The sequence below is a fragment of the Salvelinus namaycush genome, chromosome 27, assembly GCF_016432855.1.
Source record: "Salvelinus namaycush isolate Seneca chromosome 27, SaNama_1.0, whole genome shotgun sequence".
NCBI lineage: Eukaryota > Metazoa > Chordata > Actinopteri > Salmoniformes > Salmonidae > Salvelinus > Salvelinus namaycush.
Window position 1 is genome coordinate 27,447,452 of NC_052333.1, and position 24,352 is coordinate 27,471,803.

The 24,352-nt window shown below is 41.8% G+C and overlaps 1 protein-coding gene and 2 gene segments (V, D, J or C); 1 reads left to right on the forward strand and 2 right to left on the reverse strand.

Annotated features, from left to right (window-relative positions):
- Positions 1–1,193: 1,193 nt before the first annotated feature.
- LOC120022196 lies at positions 1,194–1,758 on the reverse strand. The segment is given in 2 exon segments: positions 1,194–1,513; positions 1,692–1,758. Coding segments are annotated over 2 exon segments (372 nt in total).
- Positions 1,759–3,219: 1,461 nt separating this feature from the next.
- Positions 3,220–12,263, forward strand: LOC120022320 (immunoglobulin lambda-like polypeptide 5). Its single transcript, XM_038966217.1, has 3 exons — positions 3,220–3,435; positions 10,050–10,206; positions 11,662–12,263. Exons 1-3 carry the CDS (start codon positions 3,220–3,222, stop codon positions 11,982–11,984), a joined length of 696 nt encoding a protein of 231 aa, XP_038822145.1. The 3' UTR covers positions 11,985–12,263.
- Positions 12,264–23,766: 11,503 nt separating this feature from the next.
- On the reverse strand, positions 23,767–24,331 carry LOC120022194. The segment is given in 2 exon segments: positions 23,767–24,086; positions 24,265–24,331. Coding segments are annotated over 2 exon segments (372 nt in total).
- Positions 24,332–24,352: the final 21 nt, after the last annotated feature.

The following is a 24,352-nucleotide window of genomic DNA, read 5'->3' on the forward strand; positions in this document are numbered from 1 at the left end:
ACCTGAGGGCCGCATGATATACTGAATCAAGTGCTCTCAGGGTAGTGGTTGAGGCCTGCATATATATAACATCACTAAAATCTAAATAGCATAGTGGAACAAACAGAATATATGTCGGATTCTGATGTCAAATAGATCTGCTTGGCTTTCATATCACATGTGTTCTGAACGTTATTGCTGTAAAGCTGTTGGTTCTGACATGCTGAGATAATAAAGACATTCAATATTTTAAATTGTTTGCCTGGATATCATTATTTAATGAGTTTTACCATTAGACATTGAGATCTTTTGATTTGTTTAGTTTTCATAAGGAATGGAAAACTCAGCCTGGAAACTGATTTGACTAATACATTTCAGTTAATGAACCTCACTCAATGAATGCTTGGCTGATTGGGCCACATTTGGTACCAGTCAAAAGGATATCTACAGTGTTACTAATACTGAAGCAATGTGCTCTAAACTCACAGGAACTCTCTGGGGACAGGTGAACATCTGGCCACGGTGCTGTTCTATTCTGGGAGTGTTGCGGTAAACCTGTCCATGCAAATATTACTTTTAGCGATACCACAGCTCACAATCTCCCAGCCTCAAACCCTCTGGGACTGGGGCAGCTGTGTGAGTCTGACTAGGACTGACTAGGGCTGGGGGACCAGACTTCACGCTGGACTTTGCATAAAGTTCAAGTTGCGGACTTCCCTCTCAGGTCTTTATATGGCTACGTAGACTACATTTATTTGTGACAGATATACTGTATCATAATGATGTCAAAGTGGTACTTCTTGAATGCAAATGATACGACTGCATTCTCTCTTTCTGGGTTGGGTTCGGACAGGGTCAACATTCATCCTATTGCGTACTGAAATTGGTTCTTACAATATGAATTTAAATCAAAGCGTAAAAAAAATCTAAACCTATTCTGAATTTTGTTCAACACGTCCTTCAAAAGAAAGCATTTTCTACAGCTCTATACCCTTAGTGGTCCCAGTGTGTTTACAAAGATTTAACATTTTTGCCGAAAATATTGAGAGATATGTACGTTATCATAGTCCGTAGACAGTCTAACCAATTACATTATTGTATTGTAGTGTCATATTTCAAATAATTTGTGATTAGAACACGGGAGAATCTGTAGCTCTGCAGCTGTTGAGACAGAGCAGTTCCTCTTTAGCTGAAGGAGGTTTTTGTACGACGTTCTAACACTGTGTGAACGGATTGCTGTAACCCTGCTGACAGTAGTAATCTGCTGCATCTTCAGCCTGGACTCCACTGATGGTCAGAGTGTAATGAGTATATGAACTACCAGATCCACTCCCACTGAAACGACCTGGAATCCCAGACTGACGGGTTGTAGCAGAATAAACCAGGAGTTTAGGAGCTTCTCCAGGTTTCTGCAGGTACCAGTGGAGATTATTACGAGTACTTGAACTGGCTGTACAGCTGATAGAGACAGACTCTCCTGGACTAACAGACTGAGATTTAGGAGACTGGGTCAGAATTATATCTGCTGATGATTCTGAAAATTAAACAACAGTGAAGAATGACTGATTAATAAGGTTATCACAACAACAAGCATATCGTAAAGCACAGCTTTTTAAGCAAAATGTTTTTTTTAAAACTGTTAAATTAACGAATGAAGTGTAACTCTGAAGCCAAATCCTTAATGAATCAAAGTTAGTCTAAGTATCTCTCACCCTGAACAAGGAGCCCCAGTGTCCCGAGCAGTAGAATCAGTGACATCATCATTGTGCTGTGTGTCAGTGGCTCTGAAAGGAGTGAACAGTCACTGATCAACACTGGGTTATTTAAAGTATGAAGAGCAATGAGGCAGGACAGCTATGCAAATGTCTCATATTTTACGCATATGTAGTGTGCAACTTTCTTTCATTACTTTTGGACAATTTACTTTCCATTAGTCAGCACCTATTCAAGCATTACTGGGATGTGCCTCAGCTCATGGTTTTATTACCCTATCGTAACCACAAAAAACTGTTATAGTTTCAAAATATGTTTTAAACTACCGTGCCATGTCGATCTCATGGACTGTCATTCTTGGCATCTACACTGGGGTCTAAAGATTAGTGGCAGAGGGAGGAGGGAGGACTGACACAATCATATCATTCATATCTGATATCAGAGGTGTTGAGGGCTTCTCATTTATGTAGAAATATAGCCTATAGTGTTGAATACATGGTTTACAGTATAAATATTTAGGATTTAGCCTTTTTCTTGTTGTCACACCCTGACCTTAGAGAGCCTTTTTATGTCTATATTTGGTTTGGTCAGGTTGTGATTTGGGGTGTGCATTCTATGTTTTTGTTTTCTATGATTTTTGTATTTCTGTGGTTCTCAATCAGGGACAGCTGTCTATTGTTGTCTCTGAGCCATACTTAGGTAGCCCTCCTTTCAGTGTGGGAAGTTGACTTTGTTAGTGGCACTTACGCCCTGCCCTGTAAGCTTCACGGGTGTTTTTGTTATTTATTGTTTTGTTGACGACATTTTAACAAATAAAAGAAAATGTACGCTGACCACGCTGCACCTTGGTCTTCTTCCAGCAACGGCCGTGACACTTGTTTTGAACCGAAAGGTATGATACTTTGGGTGGAGATAAATGTGTCTGTCCATGTACCAAATGTTTTACATCTGACATATATGGCAATTTCTACCTTCATTTGGTCCAGAAACATTTTGTTTGGCAGTGTTGGCAAGTTGTCTCACTTCTTGAAATGTACATGGTTGAACCCATGTTGGGCATCAGAGTGGTGTAAGGTATGAAATGCATTATTTTATTGATCTATTTAGGCAGAAATGTTGTTGCATAGATCTAATGTGTTTTTCCTTTGTGCTCAATGCTAAAATAACTGTCAAGATTTTGACATAGAATGAGGCAACTTAACAAGTGTGATGAAGTAGTTTAACACATTATGGGAAGATGGAGCTCGTCTGAACGAAAGCAGAAGTAGCCTCTATGTAGCATACTGTAAGAGAAATAAAATATATTTTTATTCATGAAAACAAAATCTATTTATTCATGAATGGGAAATATGAGAAGCAATAGAATTTAGGATTTGACCAATGGAGGTCAAGCTTGAATGTGGGTTGGATCACCAAAGGAACATATCTAGGCTACCCTATGGATACATAGAAAGTACAGGCTATACACACAGCTTGCAGGTGGCCCAGAGTCCAGCCAGGTAGGAGAGTATAGATCCACACGCGGCCATGTACAAGATGTCGGAGGACGCCAGGTTCAGCATGAGACACAGGGTAAAGTTGGGGTGTCGGGACGAGCTGCGCAGAATGACCACCAGATCCGCTGTGTTACCAGGGAGGCCCAGTGTACATCACAGCCCCAGGACGATGTTCGAAATCAAGCGACCTAAATCCGGGGAGGTGGTGTCCATGCTGGAGGTGTTGGAGGAGTTCAGGTGCTCCATGGTCGATGAAAGATAAGAGATCTAAGAGCTATCTGGCAGACAGTAGACTTTAGACATCAAATTCTTTGTTTCTCAAGGAAAATGTATACTGTTAAAACAGTCTCTGCACTAGAAAACAGAGTCTGCTTGAATTTAAAAAACGTTTTTCTCTTCTCTTGATCTCATGTCATAGAGTGATAATAAGTGAAAGGTGTGGGTTAACTACCTCTGGTCAGATTCCTCCTGATGAGCTGTCTGTCTGTCTGTGTGTGTTTTATTTTTTCCCCCCCAATTTTTGTGATATCCAATTGGTAGTTACATTCTTGCGAAGGTCGAGGGCCATGCGTCCTCCAAAACACACCCCTGCCAAGTCGCACTGCTTCTTGACACACTGCTCGCTTAACCCGGAAGCCAGCCGCACCAACGTGTTGGAGGTAACACTGTCCAGCTGGCGACTGAAGTCAAATTGCAGGCGCCCAAAGTCAGCTTGCAGGCGCCCGAAGTCAGCTTGCAGGCGCCCGGCGCACCACAAGGAGTCACTAGAGCGTGATGGGACAAGGAAATCCCGGCAGGCCAAACTCTCCCCTATCCCAGACAACGCTAGGCCAACTGTACGCCCAGATCGAACCCGGGACTGTATTGATGCCTCAAGCACTGCGATGCAGTGCCTTAGACCGCTGCACCACGTTTCCACATTATTTCAATGAAATTATGTTGAACCAACGTGGAACAGACATTGAAATGACATCTGTGCCCAGTGGGATGATTGCTTTTGCATTTTTATCTGATTGCTTAGTCACTATCTTTGAAACCATAGGCTATTTTTGCTAAACTCTACACACTAACCACAAAACTTTACACCAAACAGGCAAAACATTATACATCTCTTGAAAAGCAAACAATTCTTGCAAAGCTCTTCAAACTCTTTAAAAAAGAAAATTTGCGTCAATACAGTACACACAAACCATCATTTGAATAAGCACGAAGCACCAACTACGCACTGATAGTATAAATTAAAAACACTTGTGGCTTTTACTTTTTCAGTGTGCAGTGCATAGCAGTTTGCAATAAAGTTTTGTCATACATGTAGTAAACACACATACACACAGGTATCCAAATGTGTAAAGTATGGATGTGTATTCCGAATGTAACACACTATCAATACAAATAAGGGGGAAAAGTTCTCAAAATGTTCTAACACTCCTCAAACACCAAAAGCGCAGTAGAAGAAAACAAAAACATTTGTGCTAGGGGAAAAAAGGAAAGAAGAAAATGAGGCTACATCTCGCCTTCTTTATGGGTCTGGCCATAAGACTTCATCCACATCACATGTGATGTTGTCTTGAGCTAGGCAGCATAGAAAGTATCGCCTGGAGTGCTGTATCCAGGCCTGGCATGACCCCTGATCGATTTCTCCACAAGCCTCCTCCATTGCCTGTAGAAAGGGTATGCGTTGGTGGGGCTGGCTATCATACACCTTCCAACGCCATGCAATGAAGAATGCTTCAATAGGATTCAAGAACAGAGGTTATGGGGGGAGATTGAGTGCGATAAAAGAGATTCACCTGTGAACCAATTGCGGACCACAGCAGCCCGGTGGAAACTAACATTGTCCCAGATGATAACGTACCTGGGCTGATCTGGCCACTGGTCATTAGAGATTAGTCTGTTGTGGAGGGTGTCCAGAAAGGTGATAATGTGTGCAGTGTTGTATGGGCCTAGGATTGCATGATGGTGAAGGACGCCGTTTTGACTAATAGCCGCACACATTCTTTTGTTGCCATCACGTTGTCCAGGGACGTTGATGATGGCACGGTGTCCGATTATATTTCTGCCGCGGCCCCTTGTTTTTGCAAGGTTGAAACCTGCCTCGTCGACATATATTAGCTCATGATGCACTGCATCTGCTTCTAGCTCCAAAAACAATGTAGCACAATAGGAAAAGACAGGGATCAGTCAATATGATGTAGCACCATACACTTCCAGATCCAGTACCAGTGATAGGATAGTATAGCTTACGTTCACATATTCATATCTCAGTTGTTTTACACGGTCTGAGTTTCTTTCCAAAGGTACTCTGTACAGCTGCTTCATCCTAATTTTATTGTGTTTCAGTAGACGAGACCGTACAGAGAGACTCACTCTGTTGACGTTTTGGAATAGGGTGTTATCTGCCATTATGTGGTCCTGCAGTTCTCTCAGTCTGATGCAGTTATTTGCAATGACCATATTTACAATGGGGGTCTCCTGCTCTGGGGGGAACAGTCGACCACCAGATACTGGTTTTGCTGCAGTTCTGTAAAAACATTTGAATGGTTTTAGTGATAGTACCTTCTCATTATGAAAGTACAGTACATATTACTGTACCAGTAAGACGACAGCACTTAGTTACTTACTGGTTCTCATTTAGAAATATCTGGATGATACCTGCAACAGTATAATGGCTCAGATTTGGTTGAACCTGTTGCCCAGCCTCCCTCCTGCTCATCCCATGGTTGACAACATGGTCAACCACAGTTGCTCTGATTTCATCAGTTATTGTGTTCTTGACTCCCCTTCTGCTTCCTCTTCTTCCCCGTCCTCTCTTTCTCCCCCGTCCTACTTCACCTCCTCCTCCTCTTACTTCTTCACCTCCTCATCCTCTAGTTCTCACCCCTCTTACTATACCAATAGTAATAATTGAATTTAAACATAAGTTAGTTGAAATCAAATAAAATAATTTAAATACAGTAAGACATTGTTAGTTTGGCAAAAAAAACCTAAGCCAACATGTGGGTTAAATCTTTTGTCCAATGGAAAATAATTGAAAAAAAGGCAGATGACCTATGTAGCAAAAAAGGCTAAATTATCATTTGAGGGCTCACTAATGCAATAAAGTGAGCAGAAAGTAAACAAAATGGACACTAAATTGTTTGTCTTTCACAGATACCATTTAAAACAATCTCAGACACGTAATATTGGCCTCCATTGTTGTCTAAACAACCCGCCTCCCGGGTGGCGCAGTGGTCTAGGGCTGCGCCACCAGAGTCTCTGGGTTCGCGCCCAGGCTCTGTCGCAACCGGGAGGTCCGTGGGGCGACGCACAATTGGCATAGCGTCGTCCGGGTTAGGGAGGGTTTGGCTGGTAGGGATATCCTTGTCTCAGTATGTGAAATGTAAAAAAATGTAATAAAATGTATGCACTCTGCTGTAAGTTGCTCTGGATAAGAGCATCTGCTAAATGACTAAAAATGTAAACCAAATATTTACATGTAGCCTATTTATAATGCTCAAGCTCTGACTTGTAAGTGAACTCATTGTCTGAAAGTGTTTTCACATGTGTCAATGTGGAAAGGCAATTGGTGAAATAGTGTAGCAATGTAGAGACCAATGTATACAGTTTTGCTAGAAGTGTGTTATAAAATTACAACCTGAGTGTAAGCAGAGAACGTGCATTCAGTTTGGCTCACTTGGTAAATGCATTGGCTACAAGTGTTAATGGTTTCAGAGATAGTGCTTTAAGAATCACTGTTAGTGTTTAAGCATTCAGAAACAACTGTAATTGACTGCTGTCTTATGTTATCTTAATTTGGGACGCTATTGACAATAACTGGTAATTTGTATAAAGCACATTTATCTGCAGATACACAGAGTGGGAAGATACTATCAGTATTCATATATAGTCTACAGGCATTCTCCCTTCATCTCATCATTGACCTTTCCTTCTTCTATCCCTCAAGTTTTCTCTCCTTTATTTCATGATTGAGTTAGATTCACTGTCCAAATATTATCTTTTGTCAGTTGAAACCTCAACCTTTTACAGTAACTGTCACCATCTCAAACAGCCAGTCCATTCATTCCAAGCAGAATTCATAATCCTTCTCAAGTCTCACTGAGTGTTTATGAACGTGATCAGAACCTCAGACGACTATGCAATGTGGATGGGTGGGTCTGTCAATACTGACCAAAGACATGACTGAAACAGCTTTGCTACAAATCAAGTAGACAGTGGACACATAAAAATGTATGTGAGACTTGAGTCTCTCTCTCACCAATTGATTGTTCAATGTACACACATCTTTTCAGTTTGTGAGTGTGTGATCTGGGGCTTGGAGACATGTTCATTTCAACATTATGAAGAAAAACATTTAGAAACAATGACAACACTGCCATGTTGCACTGAGGTGCATCTGTCACCTCCCACAACTTCACTCCTTGGGTTTGTTCAACATTGCAAAATTCTGACTTGAGCCTACATAACAACTGCATGAACTTTACAAAAACCATTTCATCAAAGGTCATGAAGTTTTGACTGTAGTCGACTGCAAGTTTCTGCAGTTCCTCCTCACCAGTTGTAACTTGCAGCCATCACCTGCAATGCGGGAGACTCTATTGTCTACCAATCATTAGGATGTTTTTGTTTGACCCACGTGAAAGTGACCAAAGACATGATTGAAACAGATTTGCCACAAATCATGTACACAGTGGATATGTACAAATAAATGTGATACTTGAGTCCCTCTCTCACCAATTGATTGTTCAATGTACACACATCTTTTCAGTTTGTGAGTGTGTGATATGGGGGTTGGAGACATGCTTACTTCAACTGTCGCAGAGGCACCTCCCACAACATCCCTCCTTGGGTTTGTTCTGTCACGCCTGCTCCCGCTCTCCTTCTCTGGCTCTCGAGGGCGCCAGGCCTTTCATTACGCACACCGGTCACCATCATTACGCGCATCAGCGTGCATTGTACTCACCTGGACTCCTTCACGTTTTCATTGCCTTCCCTATATCTGTCTGTTTGCTCTGTTTCGTCCCCGTGTCAGCATTGTTGTTGTTTCCGTTTTCTGTTCCTGTCCGTGGTTATTAAATGTTCACTCCCTGTACCTGCTTCTCATCTCCAGCGTCGATCCTTACATGTTCGACATTGCAGCAGACAGTGCAGGCGAATGCCGACTGACAGATCTACAAATCACCTTCCACTGAGTGTACAAAACATTAAGGACACCTGCTCTTTCCATGACAAGGACTGAACAGGTGAATCTAGGTGAAAGCTATGATCCTTTATTGATGTCACTTGTTAAATCCACTTCAATCCGTGTAGATGAAGGGGAGGACACAGGTTAAAGAAGCATTTTTAAGCCTTGAGACAATTGAGACATGGATTGTGTATTATGTGCCATTCAGAAGGTGAATTGGCAAAACAAAAGATTGAATCGCCTTTGAATGGGGTATGGTAGGTAGTAGGTGCCAGGCACACCGGTTTATATTAAGAACTGCAACGTTGCTGGGTTTTTCATGCTCAACTTTTGTTTCAAGAATGGTCCACCACTCAAAGGACATCCAGCCAACTTAACACAACTGTGACAAGCATTGGAGTCAACATGGGCCAGCATCCTTGTGGAACACTTTCAACACCTTGTAGAGTCCATGCCCTGACGAATTGAGGCTGGGCTGTTCTGAGGGCAAGAGATTGATAGCTAATTATGAGGACGGGAGATTGAGAACCTTTCTAGCTGGCTAGCTAAAGACAACCTGATAAAATTGCTAGGTGGCGAGTATTACAAAGAATCAACAAAACATTTCCGTTGTATTTATTCATCAAGAATGAATCAAAAGGCTACATAGCTTGATCAAATTAAAATACAAACATACCTTCTGCATGTCCCGCCCATAACCGGCAGCTAAAATCAATCAAACGCTGACGATACTGTTTGAACACACTAGAGTATCTAACGTCCTGCCTAGCATATGCTTGCTCCGTGGAGCAGGTACCACTTACTAGGGAGAATGTTCCAGACAGTGTGACTCTTCCGCAAAATACAGCTGACAGATCTTTTTATTAATAATAATGTAAAAAATTTGGACTTGTGTGACTTTTTCCACATTTTGTTTTGTAACAAGATGGGATTCTACTGGATTGTCATATTTTTGTCAACGATCTAAGTTCAAAACTGTAACTACATGTAGGCCACTCAGAAACATTCAATGTCATCTTGGTAAGGAACTCCAGTGTATATTTGGTCTTGTGTTTTAAGTTATTGTCCTGCTGAAAGATGAATTTGTCTCCCAGTTTCTGGTGGAAAGCAGACTGAACCAACTTTATCTCTAAGATTTTGCCTGTGCTTAGCTCTATTCCATTTAATTTATCCCCCCCAAAAACTCTAGAGTCCTTGCCGATGACAAGCATACCCATAACATGGAGCCTCCACCATGCTTGAAAATATGAAGAGTGGTACTCAGTGATGTGTTTTATTGGATTTGCCCCAAACATAACACTTTGTATTCAGGACATAAAGTTAATTTCTCTGCCACATTTTTGCAGTTTTACTTTAGTGCCTTATTACAAACAGGATGAATGTTTTGGAATATTTGTATTCTGCACAGGCTTCCTTCTTTTCACTCTGTCATGTAGGTTAGTACTGTATTGAGGAGTAACTACCGTATAATGTTGTTGATCCATGCTCAGTTTTCTCCTATCACAGCCATCACACTCTTTAACTATCTTAAAAAGTCCCCATTCAATTCAGGCTGTTAGACAACAAAATGTGGAAGAAGTCAAAGGCTGTGAAAACTTTCTGAAGTCACTGTATATCAACATAATCCACAGCAGTTTTCATACTGTTGGAAGTTTAATGGGGAACGTGAATGTGTCCAGTCTACTGGAGTTCCAGAGTGTACCAGTAGGGGGCATCAGTTCCATGTCTCTGTTATCATTCCCCTCTGTGTCTGTCTGGAGGTTTTTGTACAGCCAGTCAATCAGACTCTATCACTGTGGTGGACTTTCGGTGGAGGGACCAAACTGAGTGTTGGCAGTAAGTATTCAGTTCTATATCTTGACCTCTGACATCAAAATCTAATACCTTTTCTTAACAATATTACAACTCCCTTAAATAGAAAGTAGAAATGTATATATATTTTTGGAGAATTTGTTTCGCATTTATTTTCCTTAGTTGTAAATATAGTTAAATTATAATGCCTATTCAAGATGTAATATATCAAACAAGGTAATACAGTGTGTATTCATTTGGAACAGGGATACTGTTGAAATCAGAGTGGTTTAGATAAATGTAGATTTACAAAGAGCAAAAGCAGTGTCTCTACAGTGTCAGAGGTTTTTGTACGACCGCTGAATGAGATCGTATCACTGTGGTACACTTTTGGTGGAGGCACTAGACTGGATGTTGGAAGTAAGTTTACCTACCTCTAATAAAGAAAATGTTCTGACCTTTCATATAGATGCATTGATGATCTTGTGAGAGAAGAAACTAAGATTAAAATTGAAATAAATGCTATGCATAGTTATGTTTTTGGTAAAAGAGTTATTCTCTTCATAAGAGTCCCCATTTGTGTAAAAATATATTTTAGTTAAACCTCAAATTTGAAGCTATTATTTTTGGTTAACAGACCCATTCTCGTAAATAATATCACTATTCAATTTATTTAAATATGTCTTTTAAATGTATATAATTGTTGTAAGATGGTTATATTCAACTTAAATGTACTCCTTCAGCATTCAGCTGCAACGTTTTGCTTAGCTTTGCTATCTATTTGCTATTTACTATTTTGCTATCTTATTTGATCACATATTGCTGTTTTATTTGCTATTTGCAGTCTATTGAAAAGACTTGCTGTCTTGCGAAGTCCAGCTTTTCTGCTGTTCATATGAATATAGGTTTATTTTCAATTTGATATAATATCTTGTAAATTACACATAACTTTATTCATTTTCTTTCGATAAATTAAAACTAAATGTTTTAGTGTGTCTTTTAAATTAAATGTATATCATTGTTAGATGTTTACAGACAACTGGAATTTATTTCTTCAGCATAGGCATATTATCAACCAATTGTAATTTAATTCATAATTTAAGAATTGTTCATACATTCTGTGAAATGTTCTTTAAAATAAGTATTATAATAAATAATAATGAAATGCAGTTTGATTCCTAGGAGTTTATTCCATTACAATAAGGGAGGAAGTATGCTGAAATATTTCACATTTTAAATAGTTCCATTTTGAAGATAGTTCAATGTATTTTCAGTCATCTCATGTAGTTCTAATATGCTTCAGTAGCTAGTCAAAGGGAAGTGAAAGAGTGACATAAAGACTGATAAACTAACTGTCTGTTTGTTTGAGGAACAGAAACCTACTGATGGACAAAGCCTTCATTTACATCTAAGATGTAAAACTACTGCATCATTATTGTCATATCAGTCTGATGATTGATTGATAGTTCCCCTCTCTTTAACTTCCTACCTGTCTTTTAGGTGATGTTCGTCCCACCTTGACAGTCCTGCCCCCCTCCAGTGTGGAGCTGCAGCAGGGCAAGGCCACTCTCATGTGCCTGGCCAACAAGGGATTCCCCTCAGACTGGAAGCTGAGCTGGAAGGTGGACGGTAGCAGCAGTAACACCTGGAAGGTGACCGGGAGCCCCGGGGTCCTGGAGAAGGACGGCCACTACAGCTGGAGCAGCACCCTGGCCCTCCCTGTCGACCAGTGGAAGAAGGTGGGCTCTGTGATCTGTGAGGCCACCCAGGGCTCCCAGTCTCCTCTCTCTGAGACACTGAGGAGAGACCAGTGTTCTGATTAATGAGCTCCCCCCTCTGACTCCACTGTTTTTACTCTGCACCTCTCCTTCTTACTGTTCCAGCAATACCAGCACACTGGTCTAATGCTGGGCTGGATCCTGTGTGGGAATCCTTCCTCCAGCTGGAGCATTTAGCATAATGGAACAAACAACAGAATAATTGTCTGATTCTGATGTCAAATAGATCTGCTTGGCTTTCATATCACATGTGTTCTGAACCTTATTACTGTAATGCTGTTGGTTCTGACATGTTGAGATAATAAAGACATTCAATATTTTAAATGGTTTGCCTGGATATCATTACTTCATGAGTTTTACCAGTAGACATTGAGATCGTTTGATTTTTTGCATTTTCAATAGGAATGGTGAGCTCTCTGCCCTGGAAAGTGATTTTACAAGAACATTTTGCTCAATCAACCTCTCTCAATGAATGTTTGGCTGATTGGGCCACATTTGGTGCCAGTCAAAATGATATCTACAGTGATACTAATACTGAAGCCATGTTCTCTAGACTCATCAGTCTTTATGATGTTACCAGAACCATGTATTAAAGAGGGCATTGAGGTTTCTGCATTATGATGCATTTACATGACACTTCAACATTCTGTGGCAGGCATAGTAACTCCCCATTAACATTACAACAATGCTGTGTAACTGAATGTCTAGAATTAGAACAATATTAAACTCTAAAAGTTGGCCTAACTCTCTAAATATATGACTCTGGATGTTACCAATACTGAAGCCATGTGCTCCAAGCTCAATGGAACTCTCTGTTAACAGGTGAACATCTGGCCATGGTACTGCTCTATTCTGGGAGTGTTGCGGTCACCCTGCCCATGTAAATCTGAGTTTCAACCCAACCAGAGCTCACAATCACTCAGCCTCAAATCCTCTGGGACTGGGGCAGCTGTGTGTCTGACTAAAGAACTGAACATGGGCTGGGGAAGCAGACTTTACACTGGACTTTGCATAACGTTCAAATCGGGGAATTCACAGTCTTTTTATGGCTTTGTATACAGTATGTAGACTGCATTTATTTGTGACACATGTATAATAATATTATTAAAGTAGTACTTCTTGAATGGAATCGATATGACTGTATTCACTCCTTCAAGGTTGGAGGGGTATAGAAGTTGAGCAGGGCATGAATAGTTGGGTTCAGACAGGATCCACATTCATGCTATTGTGTAATGAAAAGACTGCTTCTTACAGTATGAAGATAAATCAAAGCGTGAAAATAAATCTACACCTATTCTGAATTTTGTTCAACATGTCCTTCAAAATAAATCATTATCTACAGCTCTGTATCCTTAGTGGTCCCAGTGTGTTAAACAAAGATGTAACATTTTTGCAGAATATATTGAGCGATATGTACAGTATGTGTCATATTTAAAAGAATTGGTGTTTAGAATACTAGAATACGGGAGACTCTGTAGCTCTGCAGCTGTTGAGTCAGAACAGTTCCTCTTTAGCTGAAGGAGGTTTTTGTACGACGCTCTAACACTGTGTGAACGGATAATAACCACCCTGCTGACAGTAGTAATCTCCTGCATCTTCAGCCAGGACTCCACTGATGGTCAGAGTGTAATGAGTATATGAACTACCAGATCCACTCCCACTGAAACGACCTGGAATCCCAGACTGACGGTTTGTACCAGAATAAACCAGGAGTTTAGGAACTTCTCCAGGTTTCTGCAGGTACCAGTGGAGATAATTACCAGTACTTGAACTGGCTGTACAGCTGATAGAGACAGACTCTCCTGGACTAACAGACTGAGATTTAGGTGACTGGGTCAGAATTATATCTCCTGATGATTCTGAAAAATAAAACAAAAGTGAAGAATGGCGGATTAGTAAGGTTATCAAAACAAATAGAGATGGCTAATTTTCCAAATACTATCATGAAATATATCAGGCAAAACCAGAAGATTAAAAAAAATTATCTGCAATATTCACAAGCTAAGTTTAAATCTGAAGCCAAACCCATCATGAATCAAAGTTAGTCAAAGTGTCTCTCACCCTGAACAAGGAGCCCCAGTGTCCACAGCAGTAGAATCAGTGACATCATCATTGTGCTGCGTGTCAGTGGCTCTGAAAGGAGTGAACAGTCACTGATCAACACTGGGGTTTTAAAAGTATGAGAAGCAGTGAGGCAGGACAGATATGCAAAGCTTTCATCATTTACACAAATACACGCAACGTGCACGTGCACACACACAGATAAATGAAGTCAGCAATTTTCAAAGTTAGGCCTACTGTGAGACTAATCTGGACGCTGATAAGAAATCCCACTATGCCCTCAGATGAACCATCAAACAAGCAAAGCGTCAATACAGGATTAAGATTGAATCCTACTACACCGGTTCTGACGCTCGTCGGATGTGGCAGAGCTTGAAAACTATACAGACTACAAAGGGAAACCCAGACGCGAGCTGGCCAGTGACGCGAGCCTTGCAGACGAGCTAAATTTATTTTATGCTCGCTTCGAGGCAAGCAACACTGAAGCATGCATGAGAGCACCAGCTTTTCTTGGTGATAACGCTCTCAGTAGCCGATGTGAACAAAACTTTTAAACAGATCAACATTCACAAAGCCGCTAGGCCAGATGGATTACCAGGACGTTTACTCAAAGCATGCGTGGACCAACTGTCAAGTGTCTTCACTGACATTTTCAACCTTTCCCTGACCGAGTCTGTAATACCTACATGTTTCAAGCAGACCACCATAGTCCCTGTGCCCAAGGAAGCGAAGGTAACATGCCTAATTGATTACCGCCTTGTGGCACTCACGTCAGTAGCCATGAAGTGCTTTGAAAGGCTGGTCATGGCTGACAACAGCATCCTCCCGGACACCCTAGACCCGCTCCAATTTGCATACCGCCCCAACAAATCCACAGATGACGCAATATCAATTGCACTACAGACTGCCCTTTCTCACCTGGACAAAAGGAAGACCTATGTGAGAATGCTGTTCATTGACTACAGCTCAGCGTTCAACACCATAGTGCCCACGAAGCTCACCACTAAGCTAAGGACTCTGGGACTAAACACCTCTCTCTGCAACTGGATCCTGGACTTCCTGACGGGCCGGCCCCTCGGGGGTGTGTACTTAGTCCCCTCCTGTATTCCCTGTTCACCCACGACTGCGTGGCCAAACTCGAATCTAACACCATCATTAAGTTTGCTGACAACACAACAGTGGTAGGCCTGATCACCGACAACGATGAGACGGCCTATAGGGAGGAGGTCAGAGAACTGGCAGTGTGGTGCCAGGACAACAACCTCTCCCTCAATGTGAGCAAGACAAAGGAGCTGATCGTGGACTACATGAAAAGGCAGGCCGAACAGGTCCCCATTTACATCGACGGGGCTGTAGTTGTAACGACTCTCCTCATCTGATGATGAGGAATAGGAATCATCGGACCAACATGCAGTGTGGTAAGTATTCATTGTAATTTAATTAAATAAACTGAACACTGAATGACAACAAAAACAACAAAGACAGTGAACGAAACGACGAAACAGTTCTGTAAGGTGAAAACACACAAAACAGAAAACAACTACCCACAAACACAGGTGGGAAAAGGATACCTAAGTATGGTTCTCAATCAGAGACAACGATAGACAGCTGCCTCTGATTGAGAACCACACCCGGCCAAACACATAGAACTAGACAACATAGAACACAACATAGAATGCCCACCCCAACTCACACCCTGACCAACCAAAATAGAGACATAAAAAGGATCTCTAAGGTCAGGGCGTGACAGTAGTGGAGCCGGTCTTGAGTTTCAAGTTCCTTGGTGTCCACATCACGGTCCAAACATACCAAGACAGTCGTGAAGAGAGCACGACAAAACCTTTTCCCCCTCAGCAGACTGAAAAGATTTGGCATAGGTCCCCAGATCCTCAAAAGGTTCTACAGCTGCACCATCGAGAGCATCCTGACCGTTGCATCACCGCCTGGTATGGCAACTGCTTGGCATCTGACCGTAAGGCTCTACAAAGGGTAATGCGAACGGCCCAGTACATCACTGGGTCAAGCTTCCTGCCATCCAGGACCTATATAATAGGAAGTGTCAGAGGAAAGCCCATACAATTGTCAGAGACTCCTGTCACCCAAGTTATAGACTGTTTTCTCTGCTACCGCACGGCAAGCGGTACCGGAAAGCCAAGTTTAGGACCAAAAGGCTCCTTAACAGCTTCTACCCCCAAGTCATAAGAAAGACTGCTGAACAATTAATAAAATCGCCACCGGACAATTTACATTGGCCCCCTTTTGTACACCCCCTTTTTGTACACCTCCCTTTTGCTGCTACTCGCTGTTTTATTATCTATGCATAGTCACTTCACCCCCACCTACATTTACAAATTACCTCAACTAACCTGTACACCCGCACACTGACTCGGTACCGGTGCCCATTGTATATAGCCTCGTTATTGTTATTCTTATTGTGTTACTTTTTATTATTACTTTTTATTTGAGTCTACTTGGTAATTATTTTCTTAACTCTTCTTGAACTGCACTGTTGGTTAAGGGCTTGTAAGTAAGCATTTCACGGTAAAGTCTACACTTGTATTCGGCGCATGTGACAAATAAAGTTTGATTTGATTTGAGAATACTAAAATCCTAAACCACACAATATATACTATAACTTTATCTTAAATGAGGCCTAGTTTGATCCACTTACACCGTGGTTGATGTCTCTCAAAAGTGGTTGTCAGTCTCAGAAGGTAAATGAAGCTTAAAGCGGAAATCAGCAGTTGAAACAATCACAAAAAGTTTTCTACTCTCCTGTTTCGGTAAAAAGCTGAGGGATGTGGCTGGAAAAAGGAGAAAGGACTGACCATTCATGATACCAAAATTATAATAAAATGAAAAAATGTTGGCTATATAGTGGAATACAACAAGCTTCTATTTTCCGTTCTGATGGGGTACAACAGTTAAACTAAGCTCATGAGGCATTTGTAAGTTACAGTATACTATTTAAGAATCAATGGGAACATTTAATTCATTTATGAGTCCAAAAATAGATGAAGCAACTGCTGATTTCCCCTTTAAAAGTAGAATAGCTGATTTTGTCTCCTTCAGACTGTCGCCCTCCTCTGACCACAGTACATAATGGCAGTCTGTATGATGTGTAGAGTGGGTGTTTTACTTAAAGGGGAACTTCACTCAAAATATATATATATATATTATTTATTTCATTAGCCCACTGTTGATACAGTCCCAAAATGTTTGAGTGTCAGTAGTCAAGTTGTCAAAGTATTGGACTTTTTAACAAAAATGTGTCCCCAGCCACATCATCATGATGATGCAAAATGATTGGCAGTGTTGGTTACTTCGTGTTGGAGTTCAAACTGTAACGGCCATTGTTGAACCCATGTTGGGCATCAGAGTGGTGTAAGGTATGAAATGCATGCTTTTATTGATCTATTTAGCCAGAAATGTTGTTACATACATCCAGAGTGTTTCTCCATTGTGCTCAATGCTAAAATACCTGTCAAGATTTTGAAGTAGTTTAACACTTTATGGGAAGTTGGAGCTCCTCTGAACCAAAGCAGAAGTACATGTACTCTAACAACAAATCAATGTATTCGTGAAATAAAGTGTATTTATTTATGCATTTGAAAGCTGACAGAAGCATTACAATTTAGGATTTGACCAATAGAGGTCAAGCTTGAAGAGAGATAGGTCACCAAAATAACAAATCTAGGCTGCCATATGGATACATAGAAAGTAGGCTATACAGACCCAGAGTCAGCAACCCAAAATGTGGGTTTTATTGAGGACAAAATAGCTAAATTGGCTGCTCTAAAAACCAAGCAAAAACACCTTAAAATGTTTTATTTTTGGGAGAACCTTAATTTGTTGCGGTTGGGGTTAAGGGATTTTGTTATGGGTACAGTGAGGGTTAGCTCACAGGGATCCAGAGAATGAAGAATGCAACCACCGCACTGGTGACCAGCCGCGTCAACTTGGCACTGCTGAACAGCGCAGTCTGGTTCACCCACCGGTGGAGGAAGCAGTAGGACATGACCAGCATAGAGAACGGGACCATGGACTCCAGAAGGGTCTCCAAGACGAGGACCGCTAGTCTTTCAGCATCGGAGCCCGTGTGTCGGCATCACTCATCACGCACTTCGTGAGAGGTCACGGCGGGGAGAGGTCACGTCAGGCCGCATGTGAACCCCCACAGGGCCAAGAGGAGCACCACCTCCCCCTTGCGCCCCAGCTGGTTCCACATCTGCAGGTATAGCACCTGGATGTAGCGCTGGACCGTTAGCACGTTAGTGTACAGGCTGAGGGATAGCAGGAAGGTGGCTAGCTTGCAGGCTACATGGCCCAAAGTCCAGCTGTGCAGGAGAGTATAGATCGACACAAGCACCTTGGCCAGGCACGGGATGTCGGAGGACGCCAGGTTCAGCATAAGGCACAGAGTAAAGTTGGGCGTTGGAGTGAGTGGCGCAGTATGACCACAATGACAGTTATGTTACCAGGGAGGCCCAGTGCACAGCACAGCCCCAGGACAATGCTCTAAATCTTGGAGGTGGGGTCCAAGCTGGAGATGTTGGAGGAGTTGAGGTTCTCCAAGGTCAGTGAAAGAATAAGATAAGAGATCTAAGAGCTATCTGGAAGACAGTAGACTTCAGACATCTAATTTGTTGTTTCTCGGCTTAAAAACATTTGTACACTAGAAAACAGAGTCTGCTTGAAATCCTCGCAAGTTTGTTCTCTTCTCTTGATGTCTTGTCATAGAGTGATAATAAGGAAACTGATATTGGATAACTGCTTCTGATCAGCTTCCTTCTAATGAGCTGAGCTGAGTGTGTGTGTGTGCGTGTGTCTGTGTGTCTGTGTGTGCAAGCCAGCGAGTGAGAGAGAGGGATTTTTGTGTTAGTGGTGAACCATAAGAACCAATGATTGCGCTTTAAATGTCCTCCCTGCCACAGATTCCAGCATAAATCTACCATGATGACTGCTATCTTATGTTATCTTAATTTGGGAAGCTATTGACAATAACTGTTCATTTGTATAAAGAGTGGGAAGAGACTATCAGTTCTCATATATAGCCTACCGACATTCTCCCTTCATCTCTTCATTGACCTTTCATTCTTCTATCCCTCAATTTCTTCTCTCCTTTATTTCATGATTGAGTTAATTTCACTGTCCAAATAGGATCTTTTGTCAGTTGAAACCTCAACCTTTTACAGTAACTGTCAACATCTCAAACAGCCAGTCCATTCTTTCCAACCAGAATCCCCAATCCTTATCAAGTCTCATTGAGTCTGTATGATCTCGATCAGATCCTCTGATGACTATACAATGTGGATGGGTGGGTCTGTCAATACTCGTCACAGTGAATCTAGACCAATCTATTCGTTCTAGGCTGACAATGCAGAAGACAGGAAATGAGCGCGTTCGAGCGGACCAGTTTCATCAAGACCATGACCATCATTGTTCACGTTTTCCAAAGTGTGTTGCATTATGGGCATTATGCTGAAAATGTAAACTTGTAAACAATGCCCAATTATTTATTTAATGTTGAGACTGGGGGTTTTGTGTTTGGTCTCTATTTAACTCTGCCTGCTCAACCCAGATCCAAAAGAACCTGTCATTTTCCACCTTTTGAAACACGCATGGCTGTAAGTCGCTTTGGATAGAAGTGTCTGCTTCAGTAAATGGCATTAATTACCGTTCCAGTAGCAGCTGGAGGTGAGCAGCAGCACAGACTGAAGAGAGTCATGTTATTGCTAGTGTTTCCCAGCATCACCAGAGCAGGCCTTCCTCCACAGAGGAACACTATTAGCTCCATGACCATCATCCTCACCAAGAGATGATGTCGTCATTCTCTATGGGCTTAACATTATCTCTGACTCTACTGTCTCAGGCACCAATTATTTTAGACGGGGCATGAAGTATGTGAGGAAATGGAGCATTTTTCAAACACCTGAATCAGCTTTTTCCTGTAATCTAGAGCCATAATCATTCTGCCTAATTCCGTGTATACTGAACAAAATTTAATGAACTGAAATAAAAGATCCCAGAACTTTTCTAAACGCACAAAAAGCTTATCTCTCTAATATGTTCAGTACAAATTTGTTTACATTCCTGTTAGTGAGCATTTCTCCTTTGCTAAAATAATCCATCCACCCGACAGGTGTGACATCAAGAAGCTGATTAAACAGCATGATCATTACACAGGTGCATCTTGTGCTAGGGATAATAAAAGGCTACTCTAAATTGTGCAGTTTTGTCACACAACACAATGCCACTGATGTCTGTGTGAAGCATTGGAGTCAACATGTAGCCTATAGTATCATAAGCCAAGAATTAAGCATTTTCTAAAGTCTAGCAACCTTGGCAGCAGGCATGCCAGCAAAGATAGACAAGCTACTCTAACTTGTTAGCTAATTATGTGGTTGGGAGATTGAGAACCTATCCAGCTGGCTAGCTAAAGCCAACTTAATAACATTGCTAAGTGGCTAGTATAACAAAGAAACAAAACATGATTTATTCACCAAGAAGGAATCAATAGGCTACATAGCTTGATCAAATCCATTTACAAACCTACCTCCTGCTAGTCCTGCCCATCACCAGCAGCTAAAATAAAATCTACCGCTGTGTGTTTCACTCGACACTCTCTCTCTCCACCACTGATGATATTGTTTGTACACACGAGAGTATGTAGCATCCTGCCTAGCATGTGTTTGCTCCGCGGTGCACCTGCGAAGGAACCACTTACTAGGGAGAATAGGAGGTGGGGGGACTCTTTACCTGGTCTGTAACTGTGCCACCTTTGACAAATACAGCTGACAGTATTTGTCAATAATTATGATAATATGTGGACTTGTGTGACTTTTTCCACATTTTGTTGTGCTACAAGGTGTGATTAAGGGATAATCAACGAAGGGCTATGTGTTCTATGGAAAATAATGAATGACTTGGATGGTGTCTTTCATGATACGCTAGTGGAGTGGAACTTACCTTTTATGGAGTTGTATTATTTTCCAGAGAACACAGACCTCCGAATTATCACTTTTATACCGTGGCTTTTATACTGCACCTCTCCTTCTTATTGTTCCAGCAATACAGGCACACTGGTCTAATGCTGGGCTGGATCCTGTGTAGGAATCCATCCTCCAGCTGGAGCTTTTATCATAGTGGAACAAACAACAGAATATATGTCTGATTCTGATGTCAAATAGATCTGTTTGGCTTTCATATCACGTGTATCACGTGCCTTATTGCTTTAATGCTGTTAGTTCTGACATGCTGAGATAATAAAGATGTTCAATCTTTAAATTGTTTGCCTGGATATCATTATTTAATGAGTTTTACCATTAGACATTTTGATCTTTATGACCAGAAGCCATGGATTACAGGCAACATCCGCACCGAGCTAAAGGCTAAAGATGCTGCTTTCAAGGAGCGGGACACTAATCCGGACACTTATAAGAAATCCCGCTATGCCCTCAGACGAACCATCAAACAGGCAAAGTGGCAATACAGGACTAAGATTGAATCCTACTACACCGGCTCTGATGCTTGTCGGATGTGGCAGGGCTCGAAAACTATTACGGACTACAAAGGGAAACCCAGCCGTGAGCTGCCCAGTGACGGGAGCCTACCAGACGAGCTAAATGCCTTTTATGCTCGCTTCGAGGCAAGCAACACTGAAGCTTGCATGAGAGCACCAGCTATCCCGGACGACTGTGTGATCACGCTCTCGGTAGCCGATGTGAGCAAGACCTTTAGAGAGGTCAACATTCACAAAGCCGCGGGCCAGACGGATTACCAGAACGTGTACTCAAAGCATGCGTGGACCAAGTGTCTTCACTGACATTTTCAACCTCGCCCTGGCTGAATCTGTAATACCTATATGTTTCAAACAGACCACCATAGTCCCTACGCCCAAGAAAGCAAAGTTAACCTGCCTGAATGATTCCCGCCCTGTAGCACTCAGGTCGGTAGCCATGAAGTGCTTTGAAAGGCTGGTCATGGCTCACATCAACACGATCATGCCAGAAACCCTAGACCCACTCCAACTCGCATAACGCCCCAACAGTTCCACAGATGACACAATCTCAATCGCACTCCACACTGCCCTTTCCCACCTGGACAAAAGGAACACCTATGTGAGAATGCTGTTCATTGACTACAGCACAGCATTCAACACCATAGTGCCCACAAAGATCCTCACCATGGGAGTAAACACCTCCCTCTGCTACTGGATCTTGGACTTCCTGACTGGCCGCCAACAGGAGGCAACAACACATCTGCCACGCTCCTCAACACTGGGGCCCCTCTGGGGTGCGTGCTTAGTCCCCTTCTATACTCCCTGTTCACCCACGACTGCATGGCCGGGCATGACTTCAACACTATCAGTAAGTTTGATGACGACACAACAGTGGTAGGCCTGATGACTGACAACGATGAAACAGCCTATAGGGAGGATGTCAGAGACTTGGCAGTGTGGTGCCAGGACAACAACCTCTCTCTCAATGTGAGCAAGACACAGGAGCTGATCGTGGACTATAGGAAATGGAGAGCTCTGCCATGGAAAATAATGTTACTGATACATTTCAGTTAATGAACCTCTCTCCATGAAAGTTTGGCTTATTGGGCCAAATATAATACCAGTCAAAAGGATATCTACAGTGATACTAATACTGAAGCCATGTTCTCTAGACTCCCCAGTCTTTATGATGTTACCAGAACCATGTATTAAATAGGACATTGAGGTTTCTGCATTATGATGTATTTACATGACACTTCAACATTCTGTGGCAGGCATAGTAGCTCCCCATTAACATTACATGGGGGATATTTAAACAATGCTATGTAACTGAATATTACAGTTACACAGCATTGTTATCTCAACTTCATCTCGGCCCTAACAACACTAGTGCCAAAATATCCTCCAAACACCGGCTTCCCAAGCATTATCACTTAATTAGAACAATATTACAAATTCTAAAAGTTGGCCTAACTCTAAATATATGGCTCTGGATGTTGCCAATACTGAAGCCAATTGCTCCAAGCTCAAAGGAACACTCTGGGGACAGGTAAACACCTGGCCATGGTACTGCTCTATTCTGGGAGTGTTACCCTGCTCATCCAAATCTGAGTTTCAACCCCACCACAGCTCACAATCTCCCAGCCTCAAACCCTCTGGGACTGGGGCAGCTGTGTGTGTCTGACTAGGGCTGACTAGGGCTGGGGAAACCAGACTTCACGCTGGACTTTGCATAACATGCAAATTGGGGACTTCACTCTCAGGTCTTTATATGGCTACGTGAACTACATTTACTTGTGACAGATATACTGTCTCTTAATGTCTAAATAGTACTTCTTGAATGCAATCGATATGACTGTATTCACTCTCAGAGTTGGAGGGGTATAGAAGTTGAGTAGTGCATGAATAGTTGGGAAGTTGGGTTTGGGCAGGTTCAACATTCATGCTATTGTGTACTTAAATGGGCACAAAATCTAAACCTATTCAGAATTTTGTTCAACATGTCCTTAAAAACAATATTTTCTACAGCTCTGTATCCTTAATGGTCCTGGTGTGTAAACAAAGATTGAAAATGTTTGTTTAATATAATGAGAGATATGTACAGTATCATAATCCATAGTCTGACCAATTACAATATTGTATTGTAGTTTCATATTTTGATTATTTGGAGTTTAGAATATTTTAGAATATGGGGGACTCTGTAGCTCTGCAACTGTTGAGTCAGAGCAGTTCCTCTTTAGCTGAAGGAGGTTTTTGTACGACGTTCTAACACTGTGTGAATGGAAAGCTGGCAGCCTGCTGACAGTAGTAATCTGCTGCATCTTCAGCCTGGACTCCACTGATGGTCAGAGTGTAATGAGTTAATGAACTACCAGATCCACTCCCACTGAAACGACCTGGAATCCCAGACTGACGGGTTGTAGCAGAATAAACCAGGAGTTTAGGAGCTTCTCCAGGTTTCTGCAGGTACCAGTGGAGATAATTACCAGTACTTGAACTGGCTGTACAGGTGATAGAGACAGTCTCTCCTGGACTAACAGACTGAGATTTAGGAGACTGGGTCAGAATTATATCTGCTGATGATTCTAAAAGATAAACAAAAGCGAAGAAAGGGTGATTAATAAGGTTATCACAACAACAAGCATATCGTAAAGCACAGCTTTTTAAGCAAAATGTTAAATAAAAAACGGTCAAATTAACAAATGAAGTGTAACTCTGAAGCCAAATCCTTAATGAATCAAAGTTAGTCAAAGTATCTCTCACCCTGAACAAGGAGCCCCAGTGTCCACAGCAGTAGAATCAGTGACATCATCATTGTGCTGCTTGTCAGTGGCTCTGAAAGGAGTGAACA